General features: G+C 38.7%; 1 protein-coding gene across 4 annotated transcripts in view; it reads right to left on the bottom strand.

Annotated features, from left to right (window-relative positions):
- Positions 1 to 4722: 4722 nt before the first annotated feature.
- Positions 4723 to 17512, bottom strand: part of wdr37 (WD repeat domain 37) — a 102104-nt gene continuing 89314 nt past the window's right edge. For all 4 annotated transcript variants that reach the window (XM_052016740.1, XM_052016741.1, XM_052016739.1 and 1 more), the window contains 2 exons: positions 9554 to 9668; positions 4723 to 7137 (listed from right to left, as the gene is read on the bottom strand). In XM_052016740.1, the coding sequence (XP_051872700.1) occupies positions 7006 to 7137; positions 9554 to 9668 (247 nt within the window). In that variant the 3' untranslated portion in view covers positions 4723 to 7005. The remainder of the gene's footprint in view (positions 7138 to 9553; positions 9669 to 17512) is intronic.

Genomic DNA, 17512 nt, shown 5'->3' with positions numbered 1-17512 from the left:
TCTGTATTTATTCTTCACATTGGGTGCACTATCTACCAGATTGTTTCACAGGTAAGACTGTGTTTTAGTCAGGAAGAAACGTGCTTTTGTGTATAATTTATGTTCAATTTATGTTTTTCTTGTGAATGCTGCTTATATAATGCTATGTGCCTGTGATGCTGCTGCTGCAAGTTCTTCCATTGCACCTGTGCATGGATGTACTTGTGCATATGACAATAAACTTGACTTTGACTTTTTGGAGGCAATAGAAACCTAAAGGTATAACACTCCAATAAAGCTCAATAAGCAGCAGCATTACAAAGCACTGTGCATCTCAGGAACAAAATAAAAATAATTATTTTACCCAATGGTTTATAAAGTAGCAGTTTTCACGACCCCGTACAGTTCCAAAGTGTCTTATTCTTTAAAATACAGTTACTGTGGTAATTTAGTGAATTGTGCAGCCACAACAAGCTCCCACAAACAGCAATGTTACAACCCGGTAATCTGTATTGTGAGCCTGCTTCTTCATTGAATATCATGGCTGACCCAGTGTCCCTATCACCTTATCCCCTCAAAGCCTTAGCGTCCAAAATCTTCATGAATAGCTGAGCTTCCATAGACCTCTGAGAATTCCAAAGATTTACAACACGCTGCACAAAGACATTTCTCACCTTAGTCTTAAATGGATGATCCTTTTACTTTATCCTGGATATTTATCCTGTCAACTCCTCTCAGAATCTGAAGCAAAAAAAAACTACAAATGTTGAAAATCTGAAACGAAGCCAGAAAGTACTAGAAACATCCAGTAAGTCAGTCAGAAGATGAAGGACCATTGACCTGAAACATTGATTCTTTCTCTCTTTGCCTGATCTCCTGAGCGTTTAGGGCATTTTCTATTCCTCTCAGAATTCTGTAAGATTCAATGAGATCATCTCTATTCTTCTAAAATAAAATGTGCATCTTCCTCAATCAAGCTCCATAGGATAGCTCCCTCATCCCAAGAATAAATTCAATCAGGTTGGTGTAGTAAGATGCAGAAGGCAGCAAGAACTTGTAATCGGTTCAGAATAGTGGTACAGCATATCCCCAGGTTATAACATTTCAGGTAACAGAAATGCAACCTTATGGAATTCACAAATCACTACCAAAAATTTCAGATATGGAATAAAAATTTGTTCTCATGGAATTTATATGGGGGAAAAAAGATTTTAAAAAAAACACACAGAACTGACTGAACAATTTTACTAACACAACCACCACAGGCTGCTGGTTCATGGTGGGAGGCCACTGAAGAGGTTTGCTTTGGAAACTGACAAGTCAATATCTTGATACTTGTACAATGATACTTTATGAAACAATGTAACATCCATTTTTTAGTTAATTAAAACAGCCTTTTCTCTTCGGCTTAGAATACAATCAGAATTTCCTTGCCTTGACCGTGTCACCACGGGGGCATTACTGTTGAGAGAAAAATTTCTGATTGCATTTCCACTTATAACATGGGATTCAATGGGAAAGAAATAGGCCTCACATTACAGAAAGTTGCTATAGAGATGGTTTTATACAAAGCAACCCCTTTGTAATGTGGGGGTACACTACATTGTACATTCTACTTAGTTTATTAATACTTTGTGATTTGTGCCACTAAACATTGTTAAAGAAACAATGGTGTGGTAGTGGTTAAAATGTTAAATAGCTTAAAATGTTAAAGCTTGTTTCGTATAGTGATTTGTCGTGTGACAGGAAGAACTTGTCACATGTCAGCAGGTTGTTTGTGTGTATAAAGGGAAGTTTTGCCATTGATAGAGAGAACTGAAGTTGGAAGTGGTGCCAAGACAGAAGATATGCTTACATTTGCTTTTGCTAGGGCTTTAGAACAGGAGAAAGGACTTGGGAGCATTGTTTTGTTTTCTCGCGAGAACTCTGTTTCCTGGATTGAATGAGCAAACTTTGCCTCAAACTGTAGCTGTGACCGAGTGGTGTCAAGGGTTATTGAAGTCTCTTTGCTATTGCCAGGAAAAACTAAATGTGATTGGGAACTGTGTTTAATTGAATAGTGTAAATTGTTCTTGTTACCAACAGTGTAACAAAACAATTTTCTTGAACATATTCATTGGATCAGAACCACATTGTAATAAATCTGGATTTTACAAGTTAATCAGATATGATATGATCCTATCAAACCCATGCTTGGGCTACTTGTGCCTCTCTAAATGCAGATTTCTGTTGTCTCTCAGAACCTGTCCTAATAACATGCTCACCATCAATATAAGGCAGTTGCTCAGTCTATCACTTTTTCTTCGAGTAATACATACACCACAAGAGCAGGATTTGTCTTTTGCCTGGAGCCAAAGCGGATTAGAAAATGATAGAAAGAGTCTGCATAATGTTTGTCTTTCAGAGCCTGGGATAAATCTTATTTAAAATGGATAAATTGCCCATCCCAAATATGTTGTCACTATCATTCTGCCTCTTCCCTGAAGACAGCTAAATATTTATTTAGAACAATCCTGCCTGCCCATTAAGGTAGCAGTCTTCAAAAGCCGACAAGGCTGCTGCCTCACAGCTCCAGAGACCTGGGTTTAATTTTCACCTCCAACACCGCCCATGTGGAGTTTGCACGTTCTCCCTGTGATGGTGTGGATTTCCTCTGGATGCTCCGGCTTCGTCCCACATCCCAAGGACATGTGGGTTGCTAGGTTAATTGGCCACTGTAAATTGGCCCTAGTCTGAAGGCGAGTGGTAGAATCTGGGAGGGAGTTGATGGTGAATGTGGGGAGAATAGGATTAGTGTGGGTGGGTACTTGAAGGTCAATGTGGATGGTGGGCCAAAGGGCCTGACTCCATTCTGTACGACTCAATGACCATCCCACTTTGTTAAGTGGTTCAACTACTACTGCTTAGTTAATTTTGCCCTTCTCAGAAAGGCAAGTGCATAAGTAACATTCTGTTTCTCCCCCCCCCCACCCCCCCCACCACCAACTGTTTGAGGACTAATAATATACTCCTAGCAAAGTGATTGCCTCAATTTTGAACCTCAAATCCACCATAATGCCTTAGTTATTGATCTTTCTGGCATTTGATCCCTCCTCACAGCTGTAATTATTTTATCATTGTTGCTATACCTGGTCCTTTTTAAATCCCTACCTGAAAACAATGTAACCTGTAACGATGAGCCACTTTCAAACCATTCCCAATAATGACAATATCCCATTCCCAAAAGTTTACCTGTTTCCCAACAGTTCATCCCTTCTATTTCCTGGTATCCGTGCATTATAAACAATTAAACATGCCACACTTTTGTTTCCTTTTTGCCAGCCTTCTGCATTCAGTTTACCAGTTTCCCTTCTGAAATTGCTTTCAGGGTCTTGTGTTCAACCAAACAAATTTAAACCACCCCAACAGCACCGGCAAACATCCATGCAAGAATTATTTCATTGCAAAGTTCTTGAACCCTGTCTTCTCCACACACACCTCCAACAAGTTTATGGACTTGGCACAGAGATTTGTATCTAGCCATCTGTCACCACCTTCTCCTTGTTGCATCCTCCAACCAATCGTACTAAACTTTCAAACCTCCTCCAGTTTCTCTCTGATCTCTCTTCATACCCACTTGAAGCTTATCTTTTCCATGTGACCCACATAGCCTGCTCCCTCAACTCTATTCCCATTAAACTACTGACCACATGCATCTTTCAATGGTCCCCATCTTTCTTGATTGTCAATGATTCCTTCAAGCCCAACTTGCCCCCTTCAAATCACCCGACTCTTCACAACCTTGTACTACCTCGATGCACTGTGTAATGAATTAATCTGTATGAATGGTATGCAAGTTTTTCACTGCATCTCAGTACAAGTGACAATAATTAATTATATATCCATTTGTCCACCAGAGTTTTGATAATTATGCTGAGCAGTGTCTTGGAGCATATTGTGATACTATAGTCACCATATAAATATGAAACAGTTTTTGTTAGTAGAAAGCAAATGAAAATCTTTAAGTCCAAGATACATTGAATGACTTGTTCTCCGCTTATTATGTTGCACCTTAATTATATAGTCATGTTTCAGTACAAATCCTGACTATCACATTGATTTGTCATAAAAACACGTCAGATTTATCCACAGAATTTTACATCCTAAACACAATATTAAGGAATGTTTATAGTGTAAAAATACGTAGGCTGCAAGCTGTAAATAGCAGAATTTGGCACAGTGTTCCAAAAACAAATCACTTAATTTTATTTCACAAGGTGACAGATGATTTTACAAAACAAGATGCAATTTGCTTTTTTTTTTCTTATAAAAATATATCTGCCTTTGACTGAGAATACTCACAACCCTAATTGCCCAACCTAAAGTCACTGCATGTAGTACACACATCGCAAAAGAAAATTGCAAAATAAACATTAATTGACAACTAGCTTGGTGGAACAGATTCACTTCCACTGGTGATCACTGTGAAATACGCCGAGGATATATACAAAAAAATGAAGGGAGCTTTTGAATCATGCAGCACTTTTCACTGTAAAATGGTACAGCAGAAAAAGCAACTTGTATGAAAAAAAAACACAAATTGGCCATGTTCCAGTACTCTCAGAGACAAACTTGTCCAGCATTGAAGTTACATCATGGCTTTGGGCAAGAAAAATGTGACTCTTAGATGAGAAATCACTGGGCACTGTGGTAGCATCTTAGATTGCCTATAATGGAAATAATCACAATTTGGGGAAGACAAGATCCATTGTGTTTCACCTTTAATTTCGCACAGTTGTTTCAAATTTAAATACAGACGTGCAAAATCACTATGTGGTGCATGAAATGTATACAATGTTTTTTTTTCCTAAACAGATGTAATGCACCAGTTTTTATTTTACTAAAGACAACTTTCCCCAGCAATCCCTATATTGCATTTTGAACAAACTTTACAAAAATGAGCAACCCACAATAATCCAAATGGATCAACGCAATTCAGAAACTTCATTCATTGTCTGATTCAGCAATTTATTGCAACAAATCTGTTTTCTGCCATAGAAATACCCTTGGCAGCTTTTATAACTGCTCATGAATAATGATATGGTCATCTCTGGATACATTCCACTTGCTTATAAGCTGTTGTCACACTTCTGTGCTGCATTTGAAACAGTTGTCCCACAGCATTAAAATGTGATTTATAATATGCTTATTTAGTTCTTTAATGAAAAGAATAACTACATTTTTACAGAGTTGCCACGTAATTCGAAAGGAACCCAGTAAATTAAGGACAAGCAAACAAAAACGTCTATTAAGAAGCCTGAACAGCAATGATGCTTATTTAGGATGCTCTACAGTTTATGCCAAAACAATCTGCTGCTTAAACAATAAAATACCCAGAGCTCTACTTGTAAAGTGCCTTGTGTTGTAATGTCATCATAATCAAACTTGGCATACCACTACTGCATCTATTCATCAAGAAGTTCGATGTATGGATTGTGAATTAAAAATCAACCATTCATTGGCAGATATCAAATCCAAACCACTCAAATAGTACTGTCCAATTTCTGGAAATAAAAACATCTCCTGCATTAATGTAAATGCACTATAAGCTCAGCCTGTGACAATGGACAACCATTAAGTGCTCTAAAGCCAACTTCAGTCAAAGCATAGATCATGAATATTGTGCAATGGCAGATTTGGACAGAATTAGGCAGTTAATTGATTGGAGCTTTGTATAACACTAATCTTTGGGTTTAATCAAAGAAAACTAATTATAATTAAATCCATACCTGATTATTCCAAGTTACTCTTGGTACCAATGAAGGTTAATGAAACTGGATTGCAAGCCAGGCAGAGGATAGCACTGTAATATTTGGTCTCTTTAAAGGCTGTAGTTTAAAATCACTTAAAACTGAGTATTATTGTGCTTGACTGTAAAAAAAAACATGCAAATATGTTAAACCTGCAAGATATTTGTTTCTAAATGATTTAAACTTGAAATTTAACCTGTACTTGTGTTCAAATGTCCTAGTCATTGTAAGTAACACTAGAAGATGTGATCTGCACATACCCCTAAAGTTAGCTTTTATATTCTATACAGTATTCATAAACAGAATTATTCTTTTTCACTTTACTGATTCTTATGAAGCATCCTGACATCACTATATCATTAACCTTATTTCCCCATTCCTATAGAATTAGGCTGGAGGTAGGGAGCTGTCTGTGGATTTATCAGTTTAAGTCACAAAGTTCAGAATAAACTACTTACAAAAAAAAAAATCAACACCATTCTTTCTATATTAGTGTGCACTTTGACAAAATACATAAAGGGGTCTAACCATAAAGGTCATCACATGATTATCTACATCACATTAAGTTACAAATCCATCGATTGTACACTATTATCAACTCATATGACAGCTGAACAGTTATTTTTCTAATTCCAGGCACTGATGAAATTAGAGAATGAATTTAATACATAATCGCACAAATGCATGGCAATAAACTGATTGTCAGATACTTACTGTATGTAAAGAGACTACTAAAGAACAACACGTTTGAATGTGAAGTTGTGTCAAAATTGCGATATACTAACCTTGCATTTTTCCAGAAGGCCACAAGGCAAATATGTATGATTTTCAGTAACAACAAACACAACTATAACTTGCACATAATTTACACTTAGCAGAGCCTCATATTTTAAAAAAAATGCCTTGCTCACACTGCTACAGAATCCAGCTATAACGTCAGTGAAATTATTTAGAGGTTTGCTGTGAGAAGGTCAACTAGTTCCAACGACCAATGGTCACATAAATTACAAACAAAAGAAATATTTATAATAAATGCATGGTTACACACAAGATTGGTTTATTAACCAAACACAGTTTCATAGGCAATACATGCAGATTATGCATGTCAAGCCATTTAACACCAAACACACCATGCTCTCTTAGCTGGAAGACTCACAGCATTAACAGCAATAGAAACATAATAAGCATATAAAGATTGGAGGTCTTTAAAGTCTTTTCTGAAACACTTGATGGTATCTTATTTTTCTTGCAAAAGTGCAGGGATATTGATATTCCAACCAATGGCTTGACGATCAAAACCACAAGAAAAGAGGTTGCATATGGGATTGTCCTCACTCCAGGCTGTGCAGCACACCATACGCCGATGACCCTGTTGAAAAAAGGAAAAAAAAAAGACGAGAATAAATTAATTTTCCCTTTTGTTTTAATTTCTTCAGTTACTGTGGTCAACAAGACTTTTTACTGGAATTTGACTAAGTTGTTTTACTTTTCAACAGAAAACCAGCTTTGACTATAAAATAACTGCCTGTAACTGGTCAGTATATGGAATGAGCTGCTAGAGGAAGTGGTTGAGGCAGGTGCATTAACAACATTTAAAAGGCACTTGGACAGATACATGGATAGGAAACATTTGGAGGGTTATGGGCCAAATGTAGGCAAATGGGACTAGCTTAGATGGGAATCTTGGTTGGCATGGACCAGTTGAGCTGAAGGGCCTGTTTCCATGCTCTATGACTCTATACCATATAGAACATAGAGAGGTACTGGAATAGGGCCTTCAGCCCATAATGTCTATACCAACCACTATGCCAATTTAAACTAATCCCATCTGCCTGCACATGGTCTGCATCCCTCTATTCCCTGCCTGCTCACGTGCCTGTCTAAGTGCCTCCTAAACATCACTAATGTATCTGCTTCAACCACCTCCCCTGGCAGTACATTCCAGGCATCTACCCTATCTATGCCTCTCATAATTTTATATACTACTATCAGGTCATCCCTTAGCCTCTGATGCTCCAGAGAAAACAACCCAAGTTTGTCCAACATCTCTTTATAGCCAATACTCTCCAATCCAGGTAACACCCTGGTGAACCTTTTTTGCACCGTCTCCAATATCTGCACATCCTCCCTGTAATGCAACAACCAGATCTGCATGCAATACTCCAAATGTGGCCTAACCACAGTTTTATACAGCTGCAACAAGACTTCCTGACCTTTATGCTCAATGCCCCGACTGATAAAGGCAAGTATTCTGTATGCAAATTTAGAGGGGAAGCTTTATTGAAAATAAATACTGCTATTCCCATTTGTATTCATAAATATATGCCTACTTTGTTTTGTGCAAGAAACTTTTAGCCAGTCTTAAGCAAGATTTTCCACAGATCAGATTTATAAGTTAGTTAGCTGATCAAATTCAGATTCCTTATACGTTGGTATTCAACAGGCTCAAATTTATAATAACTTATTTAATCAACACAGATAGGAGCATTATGACTAGACAAAAGGATGAAGGCTCATCCTGTGGCTCTTCTATCTGCTTGGCAATTGATCGCTATCAATTAAAGCTTCAAACTCCCAAGTTCGTCTGAAGCATGCCACTTGTCAGGTCACAAATTATTCACACCCTGCATCACCTCAAACTCTTAAATACGTATGGTCAGTGTTTAAATGGACCAATATTTCCTCAATTATCTCACATTCTTATTAAGAACCATCTAGCAGAGGGCAAGACTTCTTGTTCTAATGTTCCTTTAAAATTTTAAAAGGAGCAATATGACCTCAATGAGAATGTAAAATTAATAAATTAACAATGCCTCATAATCTAATCACTCTGGTTGCTTTCTGCAATACCTTTTCTCAGCTCCAATATCCCTTTTGTAGTCTTTGTTGTAGAAGTACATTTATTCCCCATGTAATTGCAGCCATCAATTATAAAATGGAAGGGTTTAGGATCAATATTGAGCTTTAGCATATCTCAACAACTGAGATATTTTACACACTCCCATAACCAGTTATTTCACCATGCACATTATTTTCTTTTTATACAAGTGTGAGACTATAAGAGTAATACAGCACGGAAACAGATCCTTCAGCCCAACTCGCCCATGCCGACCAAGGTGCCCATCCTAAATTCCTAGAACTTTGTCCACAAGCGAAGCCCTTTGCATTTCATTACAATGAGTTCAGTGGACATTCTGGTCTGATTCCCAAGGATATTCAAATCACATGTAAACCTGGCATTGACAATACTGCTGAGTATTTAATGTTACCTTTCCCATCCCCCAATTAAAAACTCAAACACAGATGAAGCAGAAATCTAATATACTCTGATTATATGAATATAGATGTATGGAAATGTGGCAATGTTTACAAGCTCATTCATGTACAAAGGTTGGCTTTAGTTTGTGCACTACTGTATTTCTCAATTTTATATACATTTGCAACTCTTCTGAAAGTTCCAATTTTACTCTACTCAACTTTAAGGAGATAAAATAAATTTCAATACATATCATCATAGTTTCATGATGAAGGATTTATAAGTTTGCTTGGCCAAAAGATTGGTGCCAGTTTTTTTTTGAATCTGCTGTTTTCTACAAATATTGTTACATGTAATTTCTAAAGGGTGGTCAGTAGCTAGAGATGCGACTGTCATGGCATTAAAAATTGCACCTATCCTTTTACAAATCTCTAGACAATCCCAATTCTAATAGTTATGACTGCATTTAAAAGTTATATTGGCCTAGTAGAGAGAGAAAGAATAAGTACTAACATACAAATTAAATTACCTGTCGATTACTGCGGGGAAGACGGGCTAAACGTACTCCCGACATGTCGAACAGTCGAACCTGACGATTGTCGTGAGGAAGCGCTATAATTCTCTGACTAACAGAAACACTTATCCTGCAATGAGAACAAAGAAATGCATCATGAAAACATCATTTCATTTACTCCCAAACTTGATATACGAAGCAAGGCCAGACAAAGCAGCACAAGCTACTGGAAGAGAGGAGGAAAGGAATACCGGGAAAAAGATATCCCCCTCCTCTATACCTCCAGTACCACATTTCAAAACACAGATGCTCTCATCAGTCCCCAAGTCATCCAAGATGTGCAAAAGGATAAGCCCAAAGAGCATACTCCACACCTTCAGTGGATATTGCTGCATGAGACCCACGTATAGAGTTATACAGAACAGAAACAGGGCCTTCTGCCCAACTTGTCCGTGGTGATCAAGGTGCTTTCCTGAGTTAGTCCCATTTGCCTGCTTTTAGCCCATATCACTCTAAGCCTTTCCTATCTGTGTACTTGTCCAAATGTCATTTAAATGTTGTATTGTACCTGCCTCTACTACGTCCTCAGCAATCCAGACCAAAACTGAGAGCCAAATCCAGATAGTTAAAGCAGCTCTGCCCCAATGGCACAGCTCCCGTTCAATAGCCGCTTCCACTCTTTGATCAAAATAATTTCCTTTACCTTTCCAGTACATTTTCCTTCTTTCTATCCATGAATCACTTTAGGGTGTTTTAATTAGGTTCAAAACATTTATTTAAATTCAAATTGCATTTGAAATCAAAGTTTCTATCAAATGAACAATTTACTTTTGCTTTAAAATACAGGGAGAGAGAGAGTGGATTAGTTCATCTAGAAATTTGGTTGTTGTTCCGCCACATCAAAATTCGGGCCTCTGTTACAACCAACCCCTTTTTCCACACATCGCTCAGTCTTATGAGGAAAGATTGAGCCAGCTGGGGCTTTTCTCTTTGGAGCAACACAGGATGAGAGGTGACTTGATAGAGGTGTATAAGATTATGAGGGGCATAGATAGAGTGGACAACCAGCACTTTTTCCCCAGGGCAGCAATGACCAATACCAGAGGATATCAGTTTAAGGTCAGAGGAGGAAAGTTTAGGGGAGATGTAAGAGGTAGGTTTTGATTTACACAGAGTGGTGAGTGCATGCAACGCACTGCTGGGAGTGGTGATAGAGCCTGATACAATAAGGAAATTTAAAAGACTCTTAGATAGGCACATGGATGTATGAAAAATGGAGGGTTAATGGGCTGTGTAGGAGGGAAGTGTTAGACTGATCATGGAGTAGGTGTTTATATAGGTCGGCACAACATCGTGGGCCGAAGAGCTCGTACTGTGCTATACTGTTCTACGTTCTGTACTTGAACATACTTTCTCGTCCTCTCCCATGGTTGGGGCTCAGAGATTGCCCATGGGCCAATCTCCAACTCGTTGGGTGGGGAGCAAGGGGTTGGCAGCCTTGAGCAACTTCTCTGCATTCACTGAAAGCTCTCCTAATCTCCAGGCAGCGTGGCACTTGGGAAAGGGAGGGGGTAGAAGAGTTGGGGAGCTCCACAGCATTTCTCGTTGTGGAGGTGGAAACTGCAACTTGGCTTCAGAGGGAAGAGTTGAAGCTTAAGATTTGAGATGGGGGAATCAGGGGACTGGCTACTTCAGGGAGGTGGGAGCAGGAAGTATCAGATTGGGCAGTGAGTGGGTGGCAGAGCCAAGAAATTAAGATGAGCATTTTACCTGCAGGCCAACAAAGGATATTGCGCTCCAAGTGCCTCAGCTTAAATGCATGTCCTCAAGTATAAGACAATGCTCCAAAAGGATTATTGCACAGCGAATGACATCTTGTACAGCAACACAGAAAGGACAGAGTCACTGGAGTGAGTCACTTCAGGAAGCACCCAACTGAACTTCAGGAATGGCAAAAGTTTCAGTTGAAGCTCAGCTCCCCAGACTAAATCAAATTTTTGATCAGATCAAAAGTATTTTTAAATCGCATTGCAATAAAAGAAAACAGTGCCACACTTGTTATTTTTAAGGAGTTAGTTTCAACTGGAACTCGCATCGACATGATAGACAAATGATTTCCTTCTGTGCTGTAATATCAAGCAATTCCTAAAAGCAATATAAAATTATGAGAGGCATGGATAGAGGAGACAGCCGGCAACCTCAGGGTTGAAACGTCTAATACCTGAGTGCATGCAATTAAGGTGAGAGGGGGAAGTTCAAAGGAGATGTGCAGGATGTTTTTTTTTAAAAAATGTGGTGGGGTCCTGGAATGCACTGCCAGGGTGGTGGTGGAGGCATATACGATGCAGAGAATGGAGGGATAATGACCATGTGCAAGCAGTAGGGATTAGTGTAATTAGACATCAATTGCTTAATTATTTCAGCACAACATCATGGGCTGAAGGGCCTGTTCTTGTGCTGTTCTATGCTTAACCTATCACTCCAGGTTTTATATTCGTTTTTCTCAGTTAACATTTTGGCTGTCCTTTTGAAAAAAAATGACTGATAAAATACTGGAAGAATTATATAATATAATTCATATATTTGAATTATATGAATGCTGCAATGAGCACAGTTCCACTATGCTGGATTAATGAAATAAATGGTCTCCCTAATTTCCATGATAATGATTTACACATTAATGTTGGTATCGAGAGTGGACAACATTTCCACTCGTTATTGCATTGGAGTATTTGCTGGGCATTATTAAGAAGAACATTTTATAACTGCTGCCTAAAAAAGCTTTGGCTGTTGAAAAGACTCTAAACAAAATTCAACCTCCCACATTCAATTCCAAGACACTATCTTAATAAGCATAATAATTAGATTTCTTTTGAAAAAAAAATCTTCAAGCAACAGCAAAATATGTGAATTGTCATGATTCTTAATTGCATTTATATCCTATCAAATAACTGCAGTAGGCAACAGCTGACTTCTTTTTTTGATAAAGAAACAGTAAGTTTTCTAGTACTGTTCATTGTTCAGTGCCACACTTACAAAGACATTTTAAAATGGCACAATCCATGTGACATTTCCCAAGGAGAATGATACCAATCCATTGCCTCAATCCAGAGTAGGGGGAACATTTGGAGCTGCGTTTTTTCTGTAGACACTATTTCTTTCAATTTGACTCCATCTTAATATTGATAACAGAGCAATGAAATCAGTTAGTAGTCTAGTCATATTTTTTTAAAAGTCTATTCCAATTTCACCATAACATTGGCAGTTTATATCATTCTCAGTCATTATTAATGGCCAGCAAATATTACAATTAAATACTAATTAAATACAAATTGGATTGTAAAATTGTCCAGCACTTTGCCCACAATGTACCAACACTGAAGTGTACATCACTATCATAGTGTGACACAGTGGCACAGCTGGTGGAGATGCTGCCTCACAGCTCCAGGAACCTGGGTTCCATCCTGACCTCTGGTGCTTCTGTTTAGAGTTTGCATGTTCCAAAGATGTGCAGGTTGGTAGGTTAATTGACCATATAAAATTGACCCTAGTGTGAGTTACAAAATCGAGGTGAAGATAATGGGTATGTGGGGAGAATGAATCCGTATAAATGAGTGCTTGATGATTGGCATGGACTTCATGGGCTGGACTGTATGACTCTAGAATTAACATCAAGATGTCCCAAAACACTTCACATCCAATATAATTTTGAGAATTATAGTTGCTCTTTCGTAGTCAATAATAGCACACCCAAATCTGGACAAATACCAAAACAGATACAAATGACCAGCTGATCTGTTTTAGTCAGGGCCTCATTAGAATTTCCCTGCTGCTTTTTGAATATAGGAAGCTCTATAGCTAAAAAGATGTAGATGCTGGTTAAGACGCTTGTAAAACTTCCCAACTTCTTTCAAGTGCCATGAGTTCACTTATATCCACGTCAACAATTTTTGCTTTAGTACTTCATTTGAAAGACAGCAATGCAACACACTTAGTACCGCAATGAAGTGCCAGCCTACATTATGCGCTTAAGTGCCAGACAGGGTTTGAATCCACGATGTTCTAATAAGGGCAAGAGTGCTATCATTGAGTTGTTTACAAGAAACAAAAAAACAATAAAGGGAGGAGGAGGGTGAAATACAACATGATACTTTAGACCACCAATACTACCATCGGGGATGTGGTACAGGAGCCCGAAAACCCACACTCAACCACTCAGGAACAGTTACTTCCTCTCTGCCATCAGATTTCTGAATGGTCCAAGAACACTACCTCCTTATTCCTTTTTTGTTTGCACTATTTCTGTTTGTAACTTATAGTATTTTTATACCTTTGCATTATACTGCTGCCACAAAACAACAAATTTCACGTCATACAAGTCAGTGATAAACCTGATTCTGAGACAAATTTGTTATAGTAAATACTTCTGTTATTTCAGATCAAATTTGAAAAGATTTACTACTACAATAGTCTTCTTCTCAATGTGTCACACTTCATGTGCCAGTGGAGCTTTGAGGAAATGAGGTTATTCAATTTTTCCCCTCTCCAAGACGTTGACTTTGCACCTTCCTAGATCTCTGGTAGATTCTCCTCTTCTATTCTGGATATACCAATTTGGAAAGGACACCTCGGCATTAGAGAGGGTACAAGCTATTTACCACAATGGTCCCAGATCATTTACGTGGAGTAATTGAAGAAGCTGAGCAGAGAAGTTTGAGATAGTTTTAAGAGATGTACTCAAAATTAGGGATAGTTTTGATAGAGTACATGAAGAGGAATTGTTTCAAGTAGCTGTACAATCAGAGGACACAGGCAAAAAAAACTGCAAGCAATACAAGCTAATTCTGGAAAATACTCAGAATGCTGACATCTGGGATGCACTGACAGGCAGAAAGGGGAGGGAGATTTGATAGTAGATATCCAAACACACAGTGAAATACATCTTTTGCATAGAGTATTCTGGGGGGCAGCCCGCAAGTGTCACCATGCTTCCGGCGCCAACATAGCATGCCCACAATTTCCTAACCTGCATGTCTTTGGAATGTGGGAGGAAACCGGAGCACCTGGAGGAAACCCATGCAGACACAGGGAGAACATACAAACTCCTTACAGACGGTGGCCAGAATTGAACTCGGATTGCTGGTGCTGTAATAGCGTTACGCTAACTGCTACACTACCATGCCGATAAGATAAACGCTTAAAGGATAAATATTTACAGGACTACTGGGATAGAATTTCGATCAACTCAATAGCTCTTTCAAATAGCCACCAGACTCACGATGAGCTGAATGACCTCCTTCTGTGATATAAGTGTGTTCCTAGATACTTCATGCTCCTTTGTACCTTCAATTTGCACAAACCTTGAAAGAGAAAGAAACCAAGCTTTAGAATTTTATTCTTGTCCAACCTTCATGAATGTGCCACTCCAATAAAAGTCTTGGAGTAACAATCAGAAGTTTGGTGGGGAGTGATTGATTCATTCCTGCCATCAGCCGAGTGACCCAGCCACTCAGTATGGCCCACGGTTTTAACTTGGAACATGATCAGAGTGACACAGCTGTTAGAGTAGACCTCCTCAACTTAATCAGTTAAAGGACACTTGACAGAGTAAGAATTGTGGGAAATGCGAGAAAGGAGAAAATAAATTTTAGATATGAAAGAGAATGCATGGCAAGACGAACAAGCAAATGTATCCCATCTGTCCTTTGAGATATTGTAAGTAAAAATGCATATAAAGAGCAAAGATCACAATTATCCCTACAAAGAGTGCATTGACATAGGCATTTTTGGATTTTAACGTAATCCAGATCTAATAAGCAGACACAGATGTGCAAATGTCATTGTAAAGCAAGAACAACTAATTCAAAATGTACTTAAAGCTTTGCTTTACCACTTGTATTTTAATCTGTAACCTTTACAGTGTTAGAGTTTCCTTTTGATTTTGTGATGCGGGGCCAGCTGTACTATATTTTTTAATTCCATCTCCCAGTACAATAATGTTCATAAGATATTATAATCTTATCCCACTCCTTCCATGTGGTCCCCTCCTCTGGGTAATCTGGTTCATTCAAGAGCCAACAACATCTGTGTCTACATCCCTCATGTGGCTTCTGGTACACGGCTGAAGTAGGACAGAGGCTGAGCCTGAGGCTATCCGCACCTGACATTCACAACCACTCCAGCACAAGCTATAAAACAAAGATTAAGGAAACTTTGGGTGATTGTCTTTCATTTGCCCAGGATTACTGAGTCTCTACAAGACCAATAGCATTAAATGGCAATCATCTAGCTCAGAGATTATAGTCAACAGCAAACCCCATGAGCAACTAAGGCACTACCTCCTCTGGAGGTGGATTTTTCTAAATTTCTCAGATCATTTGCTTTCCACAAGCATGAGGTGATCTTGAGTTTTGACAATGATGAGAATGGGATAAACGCTGCATAAAATGTCTTCATGTTCTGGAGTTTGTTAAAAACATAAGAAACGGGAGCAGGAGGAAGCCTTTGGGCCCTTTGAGCCTTCTGTCATTCAATAATATCATGGTTGATGCCTTTTCGCCTATCTCAACGCCAACTGGTGAGCACCCTTCCATATTAATCCCATCTTCCAGCTTCTATGCCTCAATGATTCAAATGCTCATCTAGACACTTCTTCAATGCTGCCAGCGACCCAGCTTCAACCCTTCTCACAGGCAATGCATTCTAGGTATTTACCACTCTCTGGGTGAAGAAGGTCCCCCTCATATCCCCTTTAAATATATTCGTCCTTACCCTAAACATGTGTCATGTAGAACATAGAACATTACAGCACAGTACAGGCCCTTCGGCCCACAATGTTGTGCTGACATTTTATCCTGCTCCAAGATCTATCTAACCCTTCCCTCCCACATAGCCCTCCATTTCTATCATTCATATGGCTATCTAAGAGTCTCTTAAATGTCCCTAATGTATCTGCCCCCATAACCTCTGCCGGCAGTGCATTCCATGCACCCACCACTCTCTGTCCTCTAATTTCATCAATTAGAAGCCGCGCAACCTATATATAAACCAGAAGCTGGAACTTAAGGTACTGGAAACAGTTAAATGTTTTTGTTCACCCCCTTCCCCACCCCCCAACAGTACCAAACTCAATAGAAACATAATAAAATACTGCTGAGTGTGGCATGCAGTATGTGACCTCAAAATCCTGTAAAATGGTGTAGGCATGAATGATTAGAAGTTAAATCCACTTTTACAATAATTATCTCTCCTCACGATCAGAAAAAGGATATACTAGTGGCTCTGTCTATCTGTCCATGCCAAAATGAAAGAAGCAGAGTTGCTCGAGTGGCACCACTGATCTTCACCCAATTTTATGGGTGTGCTTCATAGATAAGTTTCTTTATTAAGCCAGGTTTGGTATTAAATGAGAAAATTGGGAAGTAGAAAACTAGAATTTAAATAAATTAACTACAGGAGGGGAGTTCACAAGCAGTGTAGTGCTTCTTGCTTAATTAGAGCCTCTAACTCAACTTTTCTTCTATAAATATGAAATAAAATATTAAAATCTTAAAGATTCACATACCTAAAATCTTAACCCTACCTTCATCTCTCCACGGATATTGCTGAACTTGCAGAGTTTTTCCACTATTTCTGCTTATGCATCAGGGAATTAAATGGTGCATTTGAATGCTGTCACCTCCGATAACCAGATTTGAAGTCAACCCTGATTGATGCACTTAAAGTCTTAACTGTTCATGAGATAACTGGTTCAATGCATGATTTGGGGAAATCTGAAGTGGATATCAACCCCCTGCACCATATTCAGCACCTTTATCTTATCTTACCAAGTGGCAAATAATGTTCAGTTTGATCTCAGCACATCTCATACACAAATGGAAGATATCACAGTAGGGCAGCCAAAATTAATAGAGGTTAAGGCAAGATATAGGATACATAGGGTTTCAACCCAAAATGTCAGCAATTCCTTCCCTT

The sequence above is a fragment of the Pristis pectinata genome, chromosome 5, assembly GCF_009764475.1.
Source record: "Pristis pectinata isolate sPriPec2 chromosome 5, sPriPec2.1.pri, whole genome shotgun sequence".
NCBI classification, from domain to species: domain Eukaryota; kingdom Metazoa; phylum Chordata; class Chondrichthyes; order Rhinopristiformes; family Pristidae; genus Pristis; species Pristis pectinata.
Note: the sequence above shows the minus strand (reverse complement) of the source record. Positions and strands in the feature narration are given on the sequence as shown.